Genomic DNA, 17,860 nt, shown 5'->3' with positions numbered 1-17,860 from the left:
CTTTTGCATTATTATCATTGTTTTCTCAGTATTTAATAATCTGAATCCTTTGTTAGCCTTGAGCGTATGCCCTTTTTTTTTTTTTTTGCTCCAGTATCTTAATTTCACACTGGCAGGATGGTTGCCGATGCGCAACTAAAGCCCAAAAGCAGAATGCTACACTTGAATACACCTGAGGAAACAAAATATAAATATGATTTACAAGCTTTCTGTCATGAAAGGAAAATGTAGGTTACATGATACGACACTGCTGGGCAAAGAAATGAATCATGAAATTGCAAACTATATATAGAGCAAAATCAGCAATAGACACAAACATATAGGGTTGGAGTCAAATCTTCCACAGCACTACCAAAATTACCATATGTTATACGACAAATATTATGCTTAAGATGTTGACTCATCCTCATCTGGCCCATGATACTGCCTCGATTTCATCCCTTGCAGATTTATACAACTCAAGCCTCTTAGCACATTGCAGCCTGCGCTCCATCAATGCTGGATCCTCGTCCAACAGCTGTGCCAGCTGTTTGCCCTGCATAAAAGAGCATAGTTATTATGGAGATGATATAAAAGAGGAGGGGCTCTAGACACAGGCAACCATGAAAGAGAACCTCTTTTTTCCCCACTACTGTGTAGAAGTGATTGAGCAGAGATCGCTTAGCTTCTCGAACTTGACAATAGACCGCTGCCTTTGGAATGGAGTTCCTGAGCGTTTCTGACACCATCCCTATGTAAGACGACACATTTGATGCTATCCTCCTGAAATGTCCATCAGTATATCGATCAACGGTAGGGCCAGTAGGATTCCCTCCCTTCTCCACTTCCTGTGGGAGCTTCCGGAAGAAATCTACTGTTAAATATGATGCCTCCATGTCAACCAACCGCAGTACCGTTTTACGGCTATCCTCACGGAATCTTTCCAAGGCTTCATAAGAGGCAGCAGCTAGCTCATTTTGGAGGGTGGGAAATCTTTTCAACTCCTGGCATTTAAAGAATTAGTTTGTGCGACGTTATTCAGAATGACAATGATCAAGATGGCTGACGAAAAATGCTTCCCACTGACCTGAGTCTCTCCTATTGACTTCCTCACCAATTCCTTTAATACATAATGCACCTGCAAAAGAATCTCAGGAATGCAACTAAAATCAATTTCTAACCCAAGTACAAGACAATCATTTGGAAATTGTAGAACTAATGTATCTTACAGCATCCACTGATGCTTCTCCTGGGCCCCTAAAATAATTGAGTGCACTCTCAATTAGGCGACGGTAACCTTGTTCAGGAGCAATTAGATGGGGCTGATATCCATCTGCTTCCGAAACCACTTTCTTCACATTTTGAATAGAAAGATGCCGGTCAAATGGAAGTTTCTTAAGAGCAGCAGGGAGCTGATTGTCAAAAACTCCATATATTCTATCACCACCTGGTCGCCTGTGATTTGTATTGCATACATTTCAGAAGCCAATTGCAAGATGCATCTTTATCAAATATTGTTGATTATCATGTAAATAATAAAACAATATTAATAGAATTCTTTTAAAAAACAATTCAATATTTTGCAGTGAAGGTTTTCCTCCCTCGCTTTTACGCATGGATTTAAGTGTTGATGTCATGGATGTGATGCCCACTGGTTGGCACAACAAATCCTTCTCTATGGTCAAAGCTTAACAGTGCAACATACACAAATTCTATGATTTTTTACATGAGTTTGAACAGTTCATATATATTTGTTTTCTTACAAGAAACCTTCCCTATTGGTTAAAGTTTACAATTTGATTTTCTAAATCAACAAATACAATAATGCAGCTCTCCAGACAACCAATCAAGTAAATACCATCCTAAATTATTAATGAAATGCGGGTTAAGTCTTGACATCCAAGAGGACATGCCAATCCTGGCTTTCAGAGAAATGCAGTACCTGCCTCCATAATGAAACTAAAGCAAACATCACTAGCTTACTTGAAACATTGATTGTGAATCACAAGTAGCATGATAAGTCCATCTAGACATCTGAACCACATCTGAGTGCCAAACTGTACTTAGAAACAACAGTAAATTTTATGGAGACAAATGTTTAGAATGTTATGGTCAAAGGAAGGAGATCAATACTTCCTTTTCCCATAGATCAATTTTTCTTCTAAGGAGCAGGACTTCTAAAGTTCAGCTACAGGATAGTTCTATTGTACAAGATGATGAATAAATAAGGGATTAATTTGTTCAAAGCTTTAGAGATAAATGAAAGACTGTGGCCTACGCTGGTCCACATGAGCTGCCTTCTATACCTAATAAAAATCCTTTTAAGAGAGAGGTTGGACCCAAGTCCAAGCTATTTCATTAAGCTGAACCACAAATTTTCTTTCAAATGGAGAAGAAACAAAGGATAACAACTCAAGAAAAGCCTGAGCGGAAGAAAAAGAAGCTACACAAAACAATACAGGGTCAGAGGACAGATATTCCCCAAACTAGTCCACCCATCAGCCATTTCCCTCCACTAAGGATAAGACAGGTTTCAATAAGGCTGAGCACGGGTTTCACCCAACCGAATCCAATCGGATTGAAGAAAATTCAACCCGCTGCCGACCATTTATCATCTATAAACCGTTTGAACGATCTGTGGTGGGTTCGGATGGGTTATGTCAGTTGGACTTCAATGTTGATCCAATGTTGATTTTAAATCCAATGTCGGCCCACTCAAGCTTATTTATTTTGATCAATTTAATGCAAAAAAGATCTAAACCTTATAAATTACAAATTTTAGACTTATTTTTAAATCTATACAAAATAAAACAGAAAAAAAAAAAGATTTACTCATCTGAAAGCAACTACATGTGAAAGCTTCCACTTTATAATTGTCTCAAATTGATGTGCTTCTATCAACAATTCAATATTAATATTCCTATGAATCTAAATGGATGACAGGATATTTTTTTATAATGAAGCATTAAAGTCTAAACGAAGCCATCCCAAAATGAAAGTGAGTTTGTAAAATATTATATTGGTTGGGTTCGGTTTCATACAAATTAAAAGTATAGGAATCGAATCCGATCATAAATAACCGATTTTTTACAAAATCCACTCTGATTCCACCCGATTTATGTCTTTCAACTGGCCGAAACTGATGTTTATTGGGCCGGATTGGGCGGGTTTCTTCGGATTTCGATTATTTGCTCAGCCTTAGGTTTCAGCAAAGAGAGGCTTCTTCTCACTGCAAACACTTGACCAACTATTTAGCAAAAACTTCACACTAGCGATAACCTCCCATGGTTGGCTTCTGATGACCTGAAAAAGCCTTCTATTTCACTCCATCCATAAGGACAAAGTCACAATAATGAGAGCACATTCCATCTTTTATGAAGCCTAACATGAAAAGCCAAAAATCCTCACCCCTATACCCTGTACGCAATAAAATATCAATGCACGGTTAACTGCTGCAGTTGCTGAGGATCAGATTGAATATGCTGTGAGTATGGCTTCTGAAAAAGCTTTGGGACTTGACGGTTTCCAACCACTTTAAAGTCTTTTGGTCAATTATCAAGAAAAAAAAAAAAGTTGCTGCAGTGAAGGAATTTTCAGCAGAATATGTTCAGTGTCAGGGGAGTGAAAAGCCACCTGCATTTCTTTAATCCCTAAGAAGAATGATTCAATGGTTTACAAAATCACAGACCTATTAGCATACTCAATATCCACTATAAAAATTGTTGCAAAAATCATTGCAAGCTGGATGAAAAGCCTTCTCCCTCAGATTATATTAGATAATCAGGGTGGAAGGAACATTTCAGATAACATTGTTCTTGCACAAGAGATATTACATTCACTGGAAAATGCTTCAAAAAGGTATCATGGCTATAAAGGTGGATATGGAAATGCCATATGATGCAGCAAATTGGCAATGCTTATGGGCAATTCTTCAGGATTTGAGCTTCTCCATTAGGTTTATTAAATAGATAAAGGGTGGTATCACTTAAACTTCTTTATTTTACTGAATGGAATACCTACCTACCAATTTCAATCCTCTATGAGGCTTAGGCATGGTTCCCCATCTCCATTTCTATTCATGTGTGTTCTGAGATGCTAAGTCTTGCTTTGAAGGAGGCAGCAAAGGCTAGAAAACTTAGGGTGTACCAACCTATTCAGAATGGTCTCTTGGCACCACATATTCTCTTTGCAGATGACTACCTACTGATTGTAAGGCTACTTTGAAGGATAGTGAATGTTACAAATTTGTAAGGAAGTATGTACCTTCTTTTGCATAAATGGTGAACTTTGAGAAATCTTCTGTACAATTTAGCCCCTCCAATCCAGTTTCTACTCAGCAGGAAATCAGCCAAATACTTGGGATGTCAATCAAGAATGAAGTATGGAAATATTTGGGAGCTCTCTGACTTTAGTTATCTGTTTGAGAAGGGGTTCCTTTATCAGGTACTTCCATTAATTGCTCTGACTCCAGCTATCTGTTTGAGAAGAGTCATAAGAGAAGTGGAAATTTTTGTCCTTTCCTGGTAGAACTACTCTCTTATACTCTGTCTTACATTCCACTTCCATGTATGCTCTTGCTAATTGTGCTACTACTTTAGAATGCTAGAAAGTTAGAATCTGAATTTAAGGCCTTCTATGTGGTCATTCTATAGATAAGCGCAAGCTACATTTAATATCTTGGGATAAAGTCTGTCAACCAAAGAATATGGGAGGCCTGAGATTACATTCACGAGGGGCTAGTGCTGCTTTAATGGGCAAACTGGCTAGTGATCTGGTTCTTCAACCTGAATCTCTTTAGGCCAGTATTATTTCGGCCAAGTATAGGTCCAAAGGAAGCTGGCATGAATTTAAAAAGGAGGGGAGCAGCTCAGCAATATGAAAGGAAATTTGTCAGGGTACTAAGTTTGCTAAGATTGAATTTATTTGGGTAGTTACTAAGGTTTATGGTAGGGATATCAACCTATTCAATCATGTTTAGCTCTCTAATGTGAACATGGATAATTATAAGGCATGAAGGTGTTGAACTAATAACTAATCAGAGAACATCAGGTGCTCAGAGATTAGCTGAGATATTTCCACAGGAAATGGTGTCTAAAATCTCAAATTCCCATTGCTGGAGGAAGCTGGAAGGATCAATTGATTTGGAGTGAGAACATGGCAACTAAAGTGAAGTTGAAGGCAATTTATAATATTGTGACTTGTGGAACAGAGCAAAACTCTGATGAGTTTTCTTGAATACGGAAGCACCTGTCTGCCACAGGTGAAGTATTTTTGGTGTAGGACTAAATGGACAAGAGTCCCTTGTAAAGCTGTGCTTCAAGTAAGAGCCCTTCACAACCCAGCACAATGCTTCTGTGATTTGTGCGGAGATAATAAAGGATGCCGAGATAATGAAGAGGATATTGAACGTGCTCTTATTAGTTCATTTTCTTATAGTGCTTGGAGGTCTATTAGTGCCCAATGCAATATCAACTTCCCTAGCAGCCATTAGAGGATTATGTATTTCTAGATAGTGGGAAAATGGCATGCTAGCTACCAGGTTATATGTTGGATGGCCGATTTGGACAGCAAGAAATGAAAGAATTTTTCACCTGGAGGTAGTAACTACTGATGCTCTTTGTACTACAGCTAGTTACTAGGCAAAGGAGTTCCCGTGTACCATTTGAATTAACTCACCTAGCATGACAGAAAGGTACTGGAATGGTTTGGGGCTCCAAGGAACTCTACTGCAGGAGCTGGTTTTATTATAAGAGATCAGAATGGGAAACTTATTCATGCTGCATCTAAATGCCTAACTACTACCTCTGTCCCAGAAACTGAACTATATGATGCTTCGTGCAGACTCTGTACAACTGTTTTCAAGTACAAGGCAACTCAGGTAGGGCTGGAAAGGGTTCTTATAGAGTGGTTCAATAGATAAATAACCCAAGGTCTTCAGGTCCACAGCAACTCTCTCTCCTCGAGGATATTTGGCAATTGAAAAGGGTCATTCAGGTGTTCATAGCAATATTTTTAGGGAGGGCAACCAATTTGCTGATTTGTCAGCCAAGGCAGGAATAAAAGGAGATGTTGAGATCTCACAGCAGGAAGTTCTTCCTTCTAAACTTTCTTCTTTAATATCAGCTGAGGCTTATGGATGCATCTGTTTCAGATTTTAGTTCTTATACTCCACACCCACTGTAACCACAAAAAAGTAAAAAAAAAAATGGAAAAAAGAATGTGAATCATGAATAGCATGATCAATCCATCTAGGCATGTGAACCACATCCAAGTGCCCAGATCATGTGCCAAAATGTAAAGTCAGGACTAAGTCCAAACAATACTATGAAGCACAATCTGCTAGTAGCATGTAAAAAGATAATTAAAATCCAGATATTGGTTAAAAATACACATTTAAGGACTTTACCCTCCATCTAGATGCTCTTTGAATATCTTGTCAAATGCACGACAGAGTTCCAATATGGTGTATAATTGAGCCTGAAGAAAAACAAAAATAATTGTAATTCCAACAGTAATATTTTTACTTCATCAGATTTCTAAACTTCGCTAATATATATGCAAATAAATGCCTCACCCCTGCATCAACAGCAATGGGTCTACCAAGATGGTCCAACTCTGATTCAAGTTCCTCAACACTTTTATTTATCAAAGATGTGATACTTGGAATGCGTGCCCTGATTACAGACTCCAGATGCTGAAATTTAAGTCCATAGTTACAAATGCCGCACTCTCCAAGTTTCAAAACAAAGATACATGCATAAAAGTTGAGCCAAAATATGTTACCTTTGAAAGAAGCTTAGCAAGATACTCTGACCCCATTTTACTGGCTAAGTGTGAGTAGTCAGGACTAGTTGCAAAGTACTCCCTTTCCTTTCGCCTAGCAACAATCATGTCGACATTCTTATTAATATCTGCTTGTGAACGGTTAACAATCCCAACCCAAGGGTGCTGCAGCCTATAGGATCTTCCTTCAAGAACCTTTATGGCAAGCAATGATGGGATTAGCAATGGTAAACACATGTTAAGGTTCCTCAATTTTTTAAATGCTCTTGGTTGAGCATTACAAAATTAAACCTACATCAAGTGCATTTGTCCCCTTGTCCATCAGATCAAGCTTTGTCAACACTCCAAAAGTTCTTTCACCTAAACAAAGCTCAAATATGTTACCCAAAAAAGAAAAAAAGGAAAAAAAAAAAAGAAGAGTTTAAATGAAGACCATTATGCAAGAGAAAAATTTTTCACAAAATAATATTCACGCAACAGAAACATGCTTTATAAATTTTATTATTATCAAACGTGCTCATTACAAAACAATAGTAGTAGCATCATGACCATCATGGAACTAAATTTACACTTCTGCTGCTAATGTTGCATAGTACCTGTCGGATCCACTTCCCGAGCAAGTTTAATGGCATCAGATGTCGCAATGTCTTGATTGGCAGGAGATATTGCCAAGATAATGGAATTGGGCTACAAAAGAAAACATACATAATAACATTTGAAGAAATCAATTTAAAATAACTTAAGAAAGAGAAAAAGCATTCAAAACTCAAATGACATCAAACAGGAAAAATTTTTATTGATGAATGAAATCTAAGAATTTAGTATATGTCCAACGTGGGGGGAATAATTTAACAAACATGATTTTATGCTACATAACCATTTAGCAAAAAGACTAAAGCTGTCACACATTGCATGCTACATTGCATTCACTATATACAACAAAAATTAGATAAATCTTTACCATTTTATCCCTGAAAACCCATGATAACTTGTCCTTGTCAATCAAAACAGACATTAACAAGATATGAAAATGATCCATAAACATCATTCAGGATTTTTCTTGCAAAGATACAACCACTGATGTCAGATTTTAATTGATGCTTGTGGCTCATTACTATGCCAGGCAGGTACATGGTTTCTTGGGTAGAAAACAAGTTCAGGGCATGAAAAACCACAAAACTAGACCCACCTACCCATCCCTCTTCCCTTCCCAATCCCGGTCAACTAAATTCAGATCACATCTGATCGGTCCTGACTAGATGATGGGGACTTGATACTGATGATTCAAGCTGTTCGATATGATGTACTACGATGTTGACAATACCATTCCAAACCATCCGGTTCAGGACATACTGATCCGTACCAAAGGGTGATCGCGACAGCTCCAACAATGGGTCGAGAAACAGGCCATGGCAGGGGAGAAGGTGAAGGAGAAGGAAAGAGAGGAAGGACGGCAGGGAAAGAAGGAGAGGGAGAGGGTGGTGGTCAGCAAGAGATGCTGGAACAGGGCCGAGAGAGAAGGGCGAGAGGGCTTGCGAAACCCTCTCTCCTTCATGCATTGGAACAGGAGTGGAGCCTCTATTTCAAAAGGGAACAGGGGAAAGGAAATCAGAGCTTAATGTATGTATATCCGGTCAACTAGAACCTCACAGTCTTGGCAACATAAAGAACATACATATCACTATACATGTTATTATCATGCATCTTCTGGTGCTAAGACATACCTTCTCGACATACGAGCGAACCATATTTTCAATATCTTGAACAATGCTTTCAGGTTGCCCCTCTGCAAAAGACAATATTGTTTACATTTGTTACTTATAGTTGCTTATATAGCAAGCACATAGCTAAAAATGAAAATGGTATTTACCTACAGCAACCTTTGTCAGACCAGGTAGATCAATCAGTGTAAGGTTTACAACTGCCACAGTCAAAGAAATCAGTGGGCACTGTCAAGATATGACATATAGGGACCAAAAAATCTATGACAGACCCAGAGATCAAAAGATACAGAAAACATAATAAAGATAAGACATATGATGACAGATTTATCATCAAGAAGAAAAACCTACTGCACAGAGACAAGGAACAAAAACAACAATATATCGGTGGCACTCAATAATCAAGATCTACTTTACTTCAATCCAGTTGGCAATATAAAAAAACATGAGATAGAGATTTAAGCAATTCCTGTTCAGTTATAGCTGTTTTTGATTAAAAGGAAAGGTATAACAAACTCGGTTTAGTAATTACCCAGGGAAATTAGTTACCTGCAAAGGTTGGGGCGTTTAGTTCAACTTTAGCATGCAACTTGCTCATGCTAAGAGTATTTCTATAAATTGAACAGTTACTATTGCCAGAGATATCAGCAGACAGGTCCGTATGCCGGATTTTTGTATAACTAATGTAGTAACAGACCAGTAGATATGTCTGAATGCTTTCTTTTAACCAGCAGAGATTGGGTTACCAGTTGCTTGCATCCCTCTTTTTTTCCACTAGCGCAGGCAATGATTTTGAGGCTTGAAAAAGTGCATTTTCACAGTTCTGTTTCCTATGGTTGTTCGGTTGTTCCTCTCTTTCGTGATAGCACTTTCCATATCCCAACTGAATAACTACTACTGCAACTTTATATGTATAAGACAACTTGAAAATATTTACCAAATTCGAAAACTTAACCAAAAAGCTTCTAGATCAATCTGGCAGCTGGAAAAAAAAAATTATTTCGAGCAATCAAAGGCAAGGGATAAGAGCTATCCAACTGCAATTAACATATATACTTCAAGAAATGCATCAGTTGCTAGTGCATGTCCTGGACAGTTTAAAAATAATTATAAGAAATGTCAGCAAAGCCAAATGCATAAGGAAACAACCACCTTATCAAATTATTTAAGTTAAACACAATCGAGATGATTAATGAAATGATGCTGTAGTACAGATAACAAGACACTTTCAGAAGGTTGTCCTTAATTGCGGAAAAGTAAACCTGATAATCCAAAAGAAAGTCACCCATTTTAGTGAGTGATGGTTGATCTCATTCAAAATATTCATGCCCCACTTCTGGGCTGTAATCTTTCTTTCTCTGTCTCTGTGACATTAAGTACTCACTAAAGACATCCAAACACCTTCTCTCCCAACCCCCCTACCCCGCAAAAAAAAAAAAAAAAAAAAAAAGGGAAGAAGAGAGTTGGCAAGCATGTATGATGCACATGCATGAATACCAACTTGTATTTACTGCTACAATGGAATTCAAATCCAAATAGTAAAACAAAATTCAAATTCAATTACAAAAGTACATTGCAAAACAATTTACTTGAATGCATCAAGTAATAAAGTCACAAGGATGAAAATTGATTACAATGAAGCATAGGAAATATCAATTGTTTAATGACAGATGTCAGTTAAAAGAGAATAATATATTTTTTGACACAATAATGGTTACTTTAAATCTTCTCCCATAACAACGGTTACTCCAAAACCAAAATGCATGGACATATGCATTGCCATCTGTCTTGATGCAGATAAAATAGGTTTTTGTTTGATGAATAGTGAGTTGAGAAATAATACTCTTTTATAATAAAAGTGATTGTGCTTTTTCATTTTCATTGTTTGAAGGCACACACTTTTAATTGAATCTAAATGCATGATATAAGAGGATCTTTTATTATCAAGCAATTACTCAGGCAAATAAAATTATTACTTTTATATCATTATCCATTACTTTCCAATTCCACCTTGAATTTATTTCCAAACAAACTTAATCTAGGCTAATAACAATTTTCTAGGGTCCATTATTTGGCGATAACAGCTTTGTTTCCTTGAGATTAGGATAGATTATATGCAAGGAATCAAGAAATCTTTTGAGTTTAGTCGAAACAGATATAGTTTATTCTCAAAAACCAGCAAGTTTGTTACCCCTATAACAAGGAATAGTCTTCAGCAACAACTGGACAGCTATCCCAAATGTAGCCCAAGATCATGGCCTTCAAAAAAAAAAAAAGAAAAAAAAACATATTTGTCACAGGCATTTTGTCAAACACCTCTATGGCTGCACCCAAGTTCCTCAATTTCAGATATGCATGGGACAAAGTGGTCCCAAGTGCTGAAACAGAGATTAGCCTTTTGGCTCCAAATATGGTATGGGTTCTAGTCCTTGTTGATCTCCATTGATGCCCACGAAGAGATGATGAACAGCAAGGTGGACGAAACAGATAATAACTAATAAAAAAATACAAAACCACTAATTTGGATCTGTGAGAGTGACAGCAGCAGGAAAGAAGATGGAAGAAAACAGGGCAAAGAAAATCATGACACCGTGATATTTAGCTTCATCCTAACCAGATGGTGACCCAATCATCAAACTCAGAAGAACCCAAACATCATTATCGCTGGATCTAATTGCCAAACCCATCTCAAGTGAGAATGATTTTACTTGTTGACCTTCCAACTTTATAATAGGATAATAGAAAACAAGATGTTGAAAATCCAACAACAACAATAACTTTTTTATAATAGCGACATCACATTGACAGAAGTTTTTTTTTTTTTTTTTGAATATAAAAACCGACCATTTCATTGTATTCATTTTGGTAGCAATGATCTTGGCCACTAAGCCTTATCCATCTTTTCTTTGGTCAGCTTGACAGATCGACAGATTATCCATTGGAGTTTCAGAATGCTTTACAATCAGCTCTCAACCTGACGAAAATCCTCCATGAATTGGTGTTGATTTCTAAACTTAAGGCAAGAAGGAATATCCCAAAATCTTGTAAAGTCAGAAATACCAACCTTACTAGTTATACAGTCTGAACTTATGTAACCCCAGAGCAATACTCCAAGATTAGGCAAGGCAAACTTGTTTATAGGGTTCCATTATCTATCGGGACAAGTTATAAACCAAGGAAGAAGCAAAACACAAGTACATTCTTTTTCCTCTGAGAAAAGCAAATACAAGCATACATTATTATATGGAAATATGTTTTAATCTTAATTTGCATCTACAAATTCAAACTGAGTTGTAGTTTATATAGGAGCATGTTGACCATAAAAAGAAGCATTCATTTGCCCTTAGCTTTAAATAAACCAATTAAGAGAGCAAAAAAATGATGTATGAGAGAGTTGCAGCTCAAAGATAATCTTTGTCCTGAATTATGTCATAGACCAACAATTACAATTGGTTTTCCACTCAAAACATCATCAGTCATATCCTTTCGAGTTTTTGGTATATTCTAGTTATCTGACTTTTTTGGTCCTCTGACCTTTCATCAGCAGGGGCAGAGATATGCAACTCATAGGATTGTAACTGAAGGTCCAATATTTCCAAAAGCAAGCATGACTGTTTGTGAAATGTCAGATATCCTTTCCCAAAATGAGGACTATATAAACTTAATTAAAGTATAATGGAAAATAGAGAGAAATGATTGAACAACAAAATAGAAACATGAAAACTATGCTAAGGAGATCATGAAAGCAGTCACAGCATTAAATCAAAGTTCACCATGTTTATTCAAATGGTTGCAGCGAGCATTATATCATACATTATTGATAACTAAAAGGTACATACAAAGAAAGTAAAAGAAAATATTCATAGATATCTATACCATTTGGTGAATAAATGCTTAGATGAATGGGAACAGGAGAAATTTGTTTCGTTTTCCCCGTAAGTCTATCAGTTTCATCTTGAATTTCCTTGCGCACAAGAGCTACAAAAAATATATAAAAATAAACGTTAGAAGACAATTTGATTTAGATATGTTACATTAAGAGAAAACAAGAATTGCAGATAATGTTAAAATAATTTATTGTTCTCTTGCCTGCACATTTCGTACCTGAATTTAGTCCAAGTTTATAATCAACTTACATATGGTTAGAGCCATACTTTTAACAAGCAAAAGGACACGAGATAATTTAAATGTTCATACAAGCAACATGTTATGTCTAAAGCAGCATGTGAGTTGAGAAGACCAAGATACATCCCAAGCCTCACAAGTTTTGAACCTGAGAAAGACCAGAAATCTAGACATGATATCTAGATTGTTGATTAAAAGCAAGTGTAAACCTCATCTGATTTGAAACCAGTAAAATTCAAGCCCAACATAGCTAGACCATCATCACATTCAACTGGACATAATCCCAACTCAATATACAAAGAATCTTGTCACGTCCATACTGAAGCAGCAAGAAACATAAGAGGAGAAAAAGAGTGAATTGAAAATCGAAGACAAATGAAGTAGTGGTCTCATGAAATGATAACGCTTCAAAAAATATTGAACTTTAATATTGCTAGATAGTAAATGATGTTAACAAAAAAAAAAAAAAAAAGAAGTCACCTTAGCTTTTTTGCATTGACTATAGCTATCCAGAACATGAGGAAAAAATAGAAGGAGCAAGAATTAGTAAAAACGGATTCACATAAATATAGCATAATAAGATGTCTCCAAAACCAGTACAACAGCGATTATCTGATTATAATGGCTCTAATTTTAAAACCAGACCAGAGGAGTAAAAATTATTAGAGGCCGGACATGACTATTAACTATAACATTATTTTTGTTCTTTGGCTTTAAGTTGTGGATGCTCAAAGTATTATTAGTAAAAGAAAAGAATCCTTGAATCTGGCTCAACAATTTGTCTCTCTTCTTATTATCTCTCTTCTTTTGCCCCCCCCCTCCCCACCCCCACCACAAAAAACACAATCACTTCCTCAATTAATTTTAGATGGATGTACCAAAAGAAGACAAGGGCCCAAGGGGGAAAAAGGATCATCCATTGTTTGTCTATATTCTACTACAGCCATTCTAATAAATACCTGCTCATCATTAAATGCATTTGACTATAATCTAGCTTACGATAGACCTAATAAAATATTTTTTGATGTAGTTCCCACTATAAGCCGAATCTCGCCTCTAGGGCATGTTGCCATTTCCACTTACGACAATATTATTATGCTAACAACCACCTTATCAGTTTACGGCCATACCCTTTTTCTGAGGAAAGGGAGGGGGTCCCCCCATCCAACCACCTAGGCATAAGATGGTGGGATTTGAATCCAAGTCATCAAGTACCATACCCTAATGACTTTTACCAACTGCACTAGCTGGCACTCACAACCTTACATGTTCACCTCAAGGGCATGATATCTGACGTCATGTAGATGATTCATCCTCTATTCACCTTTGGGTAGTGTTACCATGCTTCCTTTGACTATCATCAAGTCAACTGCTATGTAACATTAATGCTCCAAAAGGCAGCTTATACAACCATACTAGCGATGATTTAAGTGGCCACAAATTAATCTAAGCGACATCTATACATAGTACTCTTATAGGCAACATCTACCATCAAAAAGTTGAAGTAATAGAGTTAATTTTCATAATTTTCACTCACAAAGGTTAGTTCTTTAATAAGTTGAATTCTCTTTAAAGTAGCATAAATGGCTGCTTGCTTATTTGTTGCATAAATAGGGGGGGACCCAGCACAGAGCACCCCAACTAGGACCTAGCAATCCGACCTAGGCAGCTTTGACCCATTTAAAGAAGTACCAAAGTGATGTCTCATGATTCATCCAATATAAGGATGAATTAATATGGATTGATGTGGCTAAACATTGGACAAGTCTTAAGGATTTATAATCCTCTAATGCACAACCATCTAACACAATGAAGAATTTGATAGATGTTATTCAAACTTCAACTTCTGTCAGGTACCAAAAAAAAACAGATCAAAACATCTAACACAATGAAGAATTTGAAAGATGAGCAGGAGCGCTAAATTTGAACTTCAAGGATAAGCTTTGGGAAAATACAAATAGGCAAACATTGAACTAAGTATTGCTATGAATAGATTGATATGAATAAAAAACAAACAAGGCATTTATCGAGGTACTGCAACGAAAAAAAAAGAACTAATAGTTGTGGTCAAACAAACATGGAAAAATCACAATAGTAAAACAAGAAACCAAGGAAGAATGGGAAAAAAATAACAATTATCCTGCTGATATAATCTATAGACCATGTAGAAGGTTATGAAGCTGATGGAGCCAAATCATCACCCCACATACTAATGCAGAATGTGCATGATTCTGAATAATGTTTGTGCGACCTCTACTTATGACTATTGATTCAAATCCATTTAAACTTCACTGATGGCTGTTCTTAAAAGCCAGATCCATCTCTACTGAGAGACAAACAACTGCTCAGTAATTACCGAATACCCTCTTTCTCGATTAGTAAGCATCCAGAAGATGTGATTGAATTATAGTTTCAGCAGCAGAAGCAAAAAGGCTGGCACTGCTGCTCAAGGTTGAACATAACAATCAAAAAACAGCAGACATGCTCATGTCCAGACGCCCACAATTATGAATGGACTCTAAGCCTCAAGCAATTTGTATCGATTCAGACAGATAATAATCTAAAAAATATTAATTCAAACAGTCAACCACTTCGCAGCAGCACTCTCTCTCAGACAAGAAAGTAAAAATAGTATATATGTTTTCATCTATTGTCAAGCCTAAATCTATCCAAGTCCAGCCAAAATACTTTGAATGCCTACTCAAAATTTACAATTTTCATGGCCAAAGTAGTCAAAGCACGATCAAAATGTTTCTACTCAGCAAATGATATAAAGCATAAGCAATTCATATCAACAGGAACAAGATCGGGAAACTACAAAATAGCTCTGACAGAACAACTCTTTTCGAGCAAAGGGAATCACCTAGGGGTTCTTAGCAAAAAATAAAACTCACAGAAATCAGTGAATCTCCTCTTCGGTAAGTGAAGGAACTCGGCATACTCCAACTGCCCTTCTTCCGTCTTGTGTAGCTGCAGCACCAACGGCCGCCTCGTCACGATCCCTTCAGCAATGGAACAAAAAAAAAATTCAAAAACGTTTTCTTTTTTTATACTAAAATCAGTAGTTAGAAAACTAAAAGAGAGTGGCATATATTATTTAAAAAAAAAAATACAAGAGAATCCAGATCCGAGCACCCTAACCAGATCCACGGGGAAGGAAATCGCGCCCAACAATGCTCTCCAAGACCGACGACTTCCCAGAGCTCTGGTCTCGAACAGCACCAACATCGAAGTCAGAAGACCAAAAAAGAACAAAAAAATCTGTAGCTATGCCATGGATCAGCGGATAAAAGATTGAGTTCTCAGGGAGAGAGCACCTGTCCTCCAACGACAGCGACGGAGGGGAGCGCCTCCCAGAGCGTGGGCAGGGTGCCCTCGGCGCCACCGTGGTCGCCGAGGACCGTACAGGCCCTCTGGATCCGGTTCACGAGGCCGATCAAGCTCTCCATGGTCGTCATTCCGATGCCGAAACCCTAGTCCTAACCCTAGAATCCAAAAGGGGAGGAAGTATATCGAGAGAAAGAGAACTACGGGGACGGTCGCTTGTTGAGGCCGGTGATGGAAGCTTCTATTTCTCTTTCTAAAATTCTAATATCCTTCGGTCTCTCTCTTGTTTTTGTTCCCGTTATGTCCCTCTGTTTTTATGCTACCGGCTTAGCGTCGGTGGAAGAGTTTGGGAAATTTGACGGTCCGTTAAAATTATATGACGGTATGCACGTGCGACGATCAGGATAATGGACGGCGTTTACTCATTCCAGGTCCACCGCTGGTCTGGTCTTTTCAAAATGTTTCAGATGCTCCGTTATCGCTTGGGGTTGGGGAGGGAATTTTGTTCCAAAATTGGCTGCGGATTTTTCACGCTCTCGGCCGGCCGTGGCCCCTTGGAGCGTGATCGGACGTACGGCCCAAAAATGACACCGTTTCAACTTGGATTGTTCTGGAAGTGATGGTTGGATGGGCCCAGCTTGTCACCAAAAAACAAAACTCAGGGCCCAGCTTATTAACAACAACTTACCATTGTTACCAAAAAAAAACAACAACCTTAACATAATTTACCATCTAGGTTGAGTTTAGTCATATTAGGCTGATTCAATCGAAGTTTAAGCCCACTTGGGTTTAATGCTAATTATATCTTAGTCTTAGTATATATAACAGAAACTTTATAGCTTGTTTTGTAGCTTCTGAAAACTTATTTTGATACCTTTTTTTTCTTCTAAGCATTTTTATATAATGTTACCGGACTTTTTTTTTTTTCCAATGCTTTCGGCAATGCTAAACATGCCTTAAAAGTCACAATAATTCTTCTTCTTCTTCTTCTTCTTTTTGGAATACCAAACATGCCAATCAATTGAGCTAACGATTGCTCTCTATACAATACTATTTGATATTTTTATAAAGATTAGTTTCATGTATGATCATGTTAGAAGTGTTATCACAAAATTTTTATCGTGGAAGTTGGACTGCTCAAGCCTCCAACACAAATCCAATTTAATGTGTAATTGGTTCAACGGTTTTCAGTGCCAATCCGAAAGAATCATGATATGTTGGTCCACCTAGACCCAAGCAGTAGACTAGGCTTAGTTTGGCTTAACCCAGCATGATATGCCAATTGATAAGAGCTAAAGGTCCACCGGACTGAACAAAAACTAGATCACAAACAAACATGAATACATTTTCATAGCTAAATCATTCTAGACTCATTCTTTGGCCTTGAGTTAGGAGGGACTTCGTATGGGCTCAAACTTCATCTTAACAATATTTTAGATAATGATATTATAACCATTACAATGGTCGTTATAAGAATAATGGCTAATAATAATAATAATAGTCGTTACTTTCATTTATATTTTCCTCTTCATAAGATGATTTTTGAAATTTCTTTTTTATTAAAGTTTTTTTAAAAAAAATGATCTTATGGTCCAATAACAACATTTTTATTTAATAAAAGAAAAAGGAAGATAATTATCATTTAAATTTTTAAAAATTGAATTTTTTAAAGAAGTATAATGGTGTTATTAGTTGCAACGGTGAATAACTTTGTGGATCAGTTGCGGCTTGGGCCTCAGTAATAATGTTGTACCTCTCATGAGTATTCAAAATTCAAAACTGTGGTCAGGAGATTGCCTGACGAGTGACAGGACATGTGCTCTTGTCATTCTCATTTGTGTCATCTACGGAATCCTTTGCTACCTCAACATTCCCCGAGGGAAGAAGTACTCAAGCCGGACACTTCATGCATTTTTCCTGCCCCG

The 17,860-nt window shown here is 37.1% G+C and overlaps 1 protein-coding gene across 1 annotated transcript; it reads right to left on the bottom strand.

Moving 5' to 3' along the window:
* Positions 1–177: 177 nt before the first annotated feature.
* On the bottom strand, positions 178–16,187 carry LOC105053892 (phragmoplastin DRP1E). Its single transcript, XM_010935226.4, has 15 exons — positions 15,926–16,187; positions 15,750–15,813; positions 15,503–15,610; positions 12,360–12,461; positions 8,633–8,683; positions 8,487–8,548; positions 7,359–7,449; positions 7,058–7,122; positions 6,763–6,957; positions 6,554–6,673; positions 6,386–6,456; positions 1,209–1,434; positions 1,067–1,117; positions 615–983; positions 178–535 (listed from the first exon to the last, which is right to left on the bottom strand). Exons 1-15 carry the CDS (start codon positions 16,064–16,066, stop codon positions 407–409), a joined length of 1,845 nt encoding a protein of 614 aa, XP_010933528.1. The 5' UTR covers positions 16,067–16,187; the 3' UTR covers positions 178–406.
* Between the last annotated feature and the right edge of the window lie 1,673 nt (positions 16,188–17,860).

This window comes from Elaeis guineensis, chromosome 11, assembly GCF_000442705.2.
Source record: "Elaeis guineensis isolate ETL-2024a chromosome 11, EG11, whole genome shotgun sequence".
In the NCBI taxonomy this organism is placed as follows: Eukaryota; Viridiplantae; Streptophyta; class Magnoliopsida; order Arecales; family Arecaceae; genus Elaeis; species Elaeis guineensis.
This window is presented reverse-complemented; position numbering and strand designations above follow the sequence as displayed.

Coding starts and splice junctions, on each gene's coding strand:
- LOC105053892 (XM_010935226.4), bottom strand. CDS start 16,066: ATGACGACCATGGAGAGCTTGATCGGCCTCGTGAACCGGATCCAGAGG. Junction 12,462..15,502: donor GAGGAGATTCACTGATTTCT/GTGAGTTTTATT, acceptor TATTTTTTGTAG/CTCTTGTGCGCAAGGAAATT. Junction 7,450..8,486: donor TTCGCTCGTATGTCGAGAAG/GTATGTCTTAGC, acceptor TTTCTTTTGTAG/CCCAATTCCATTATCTTGGC.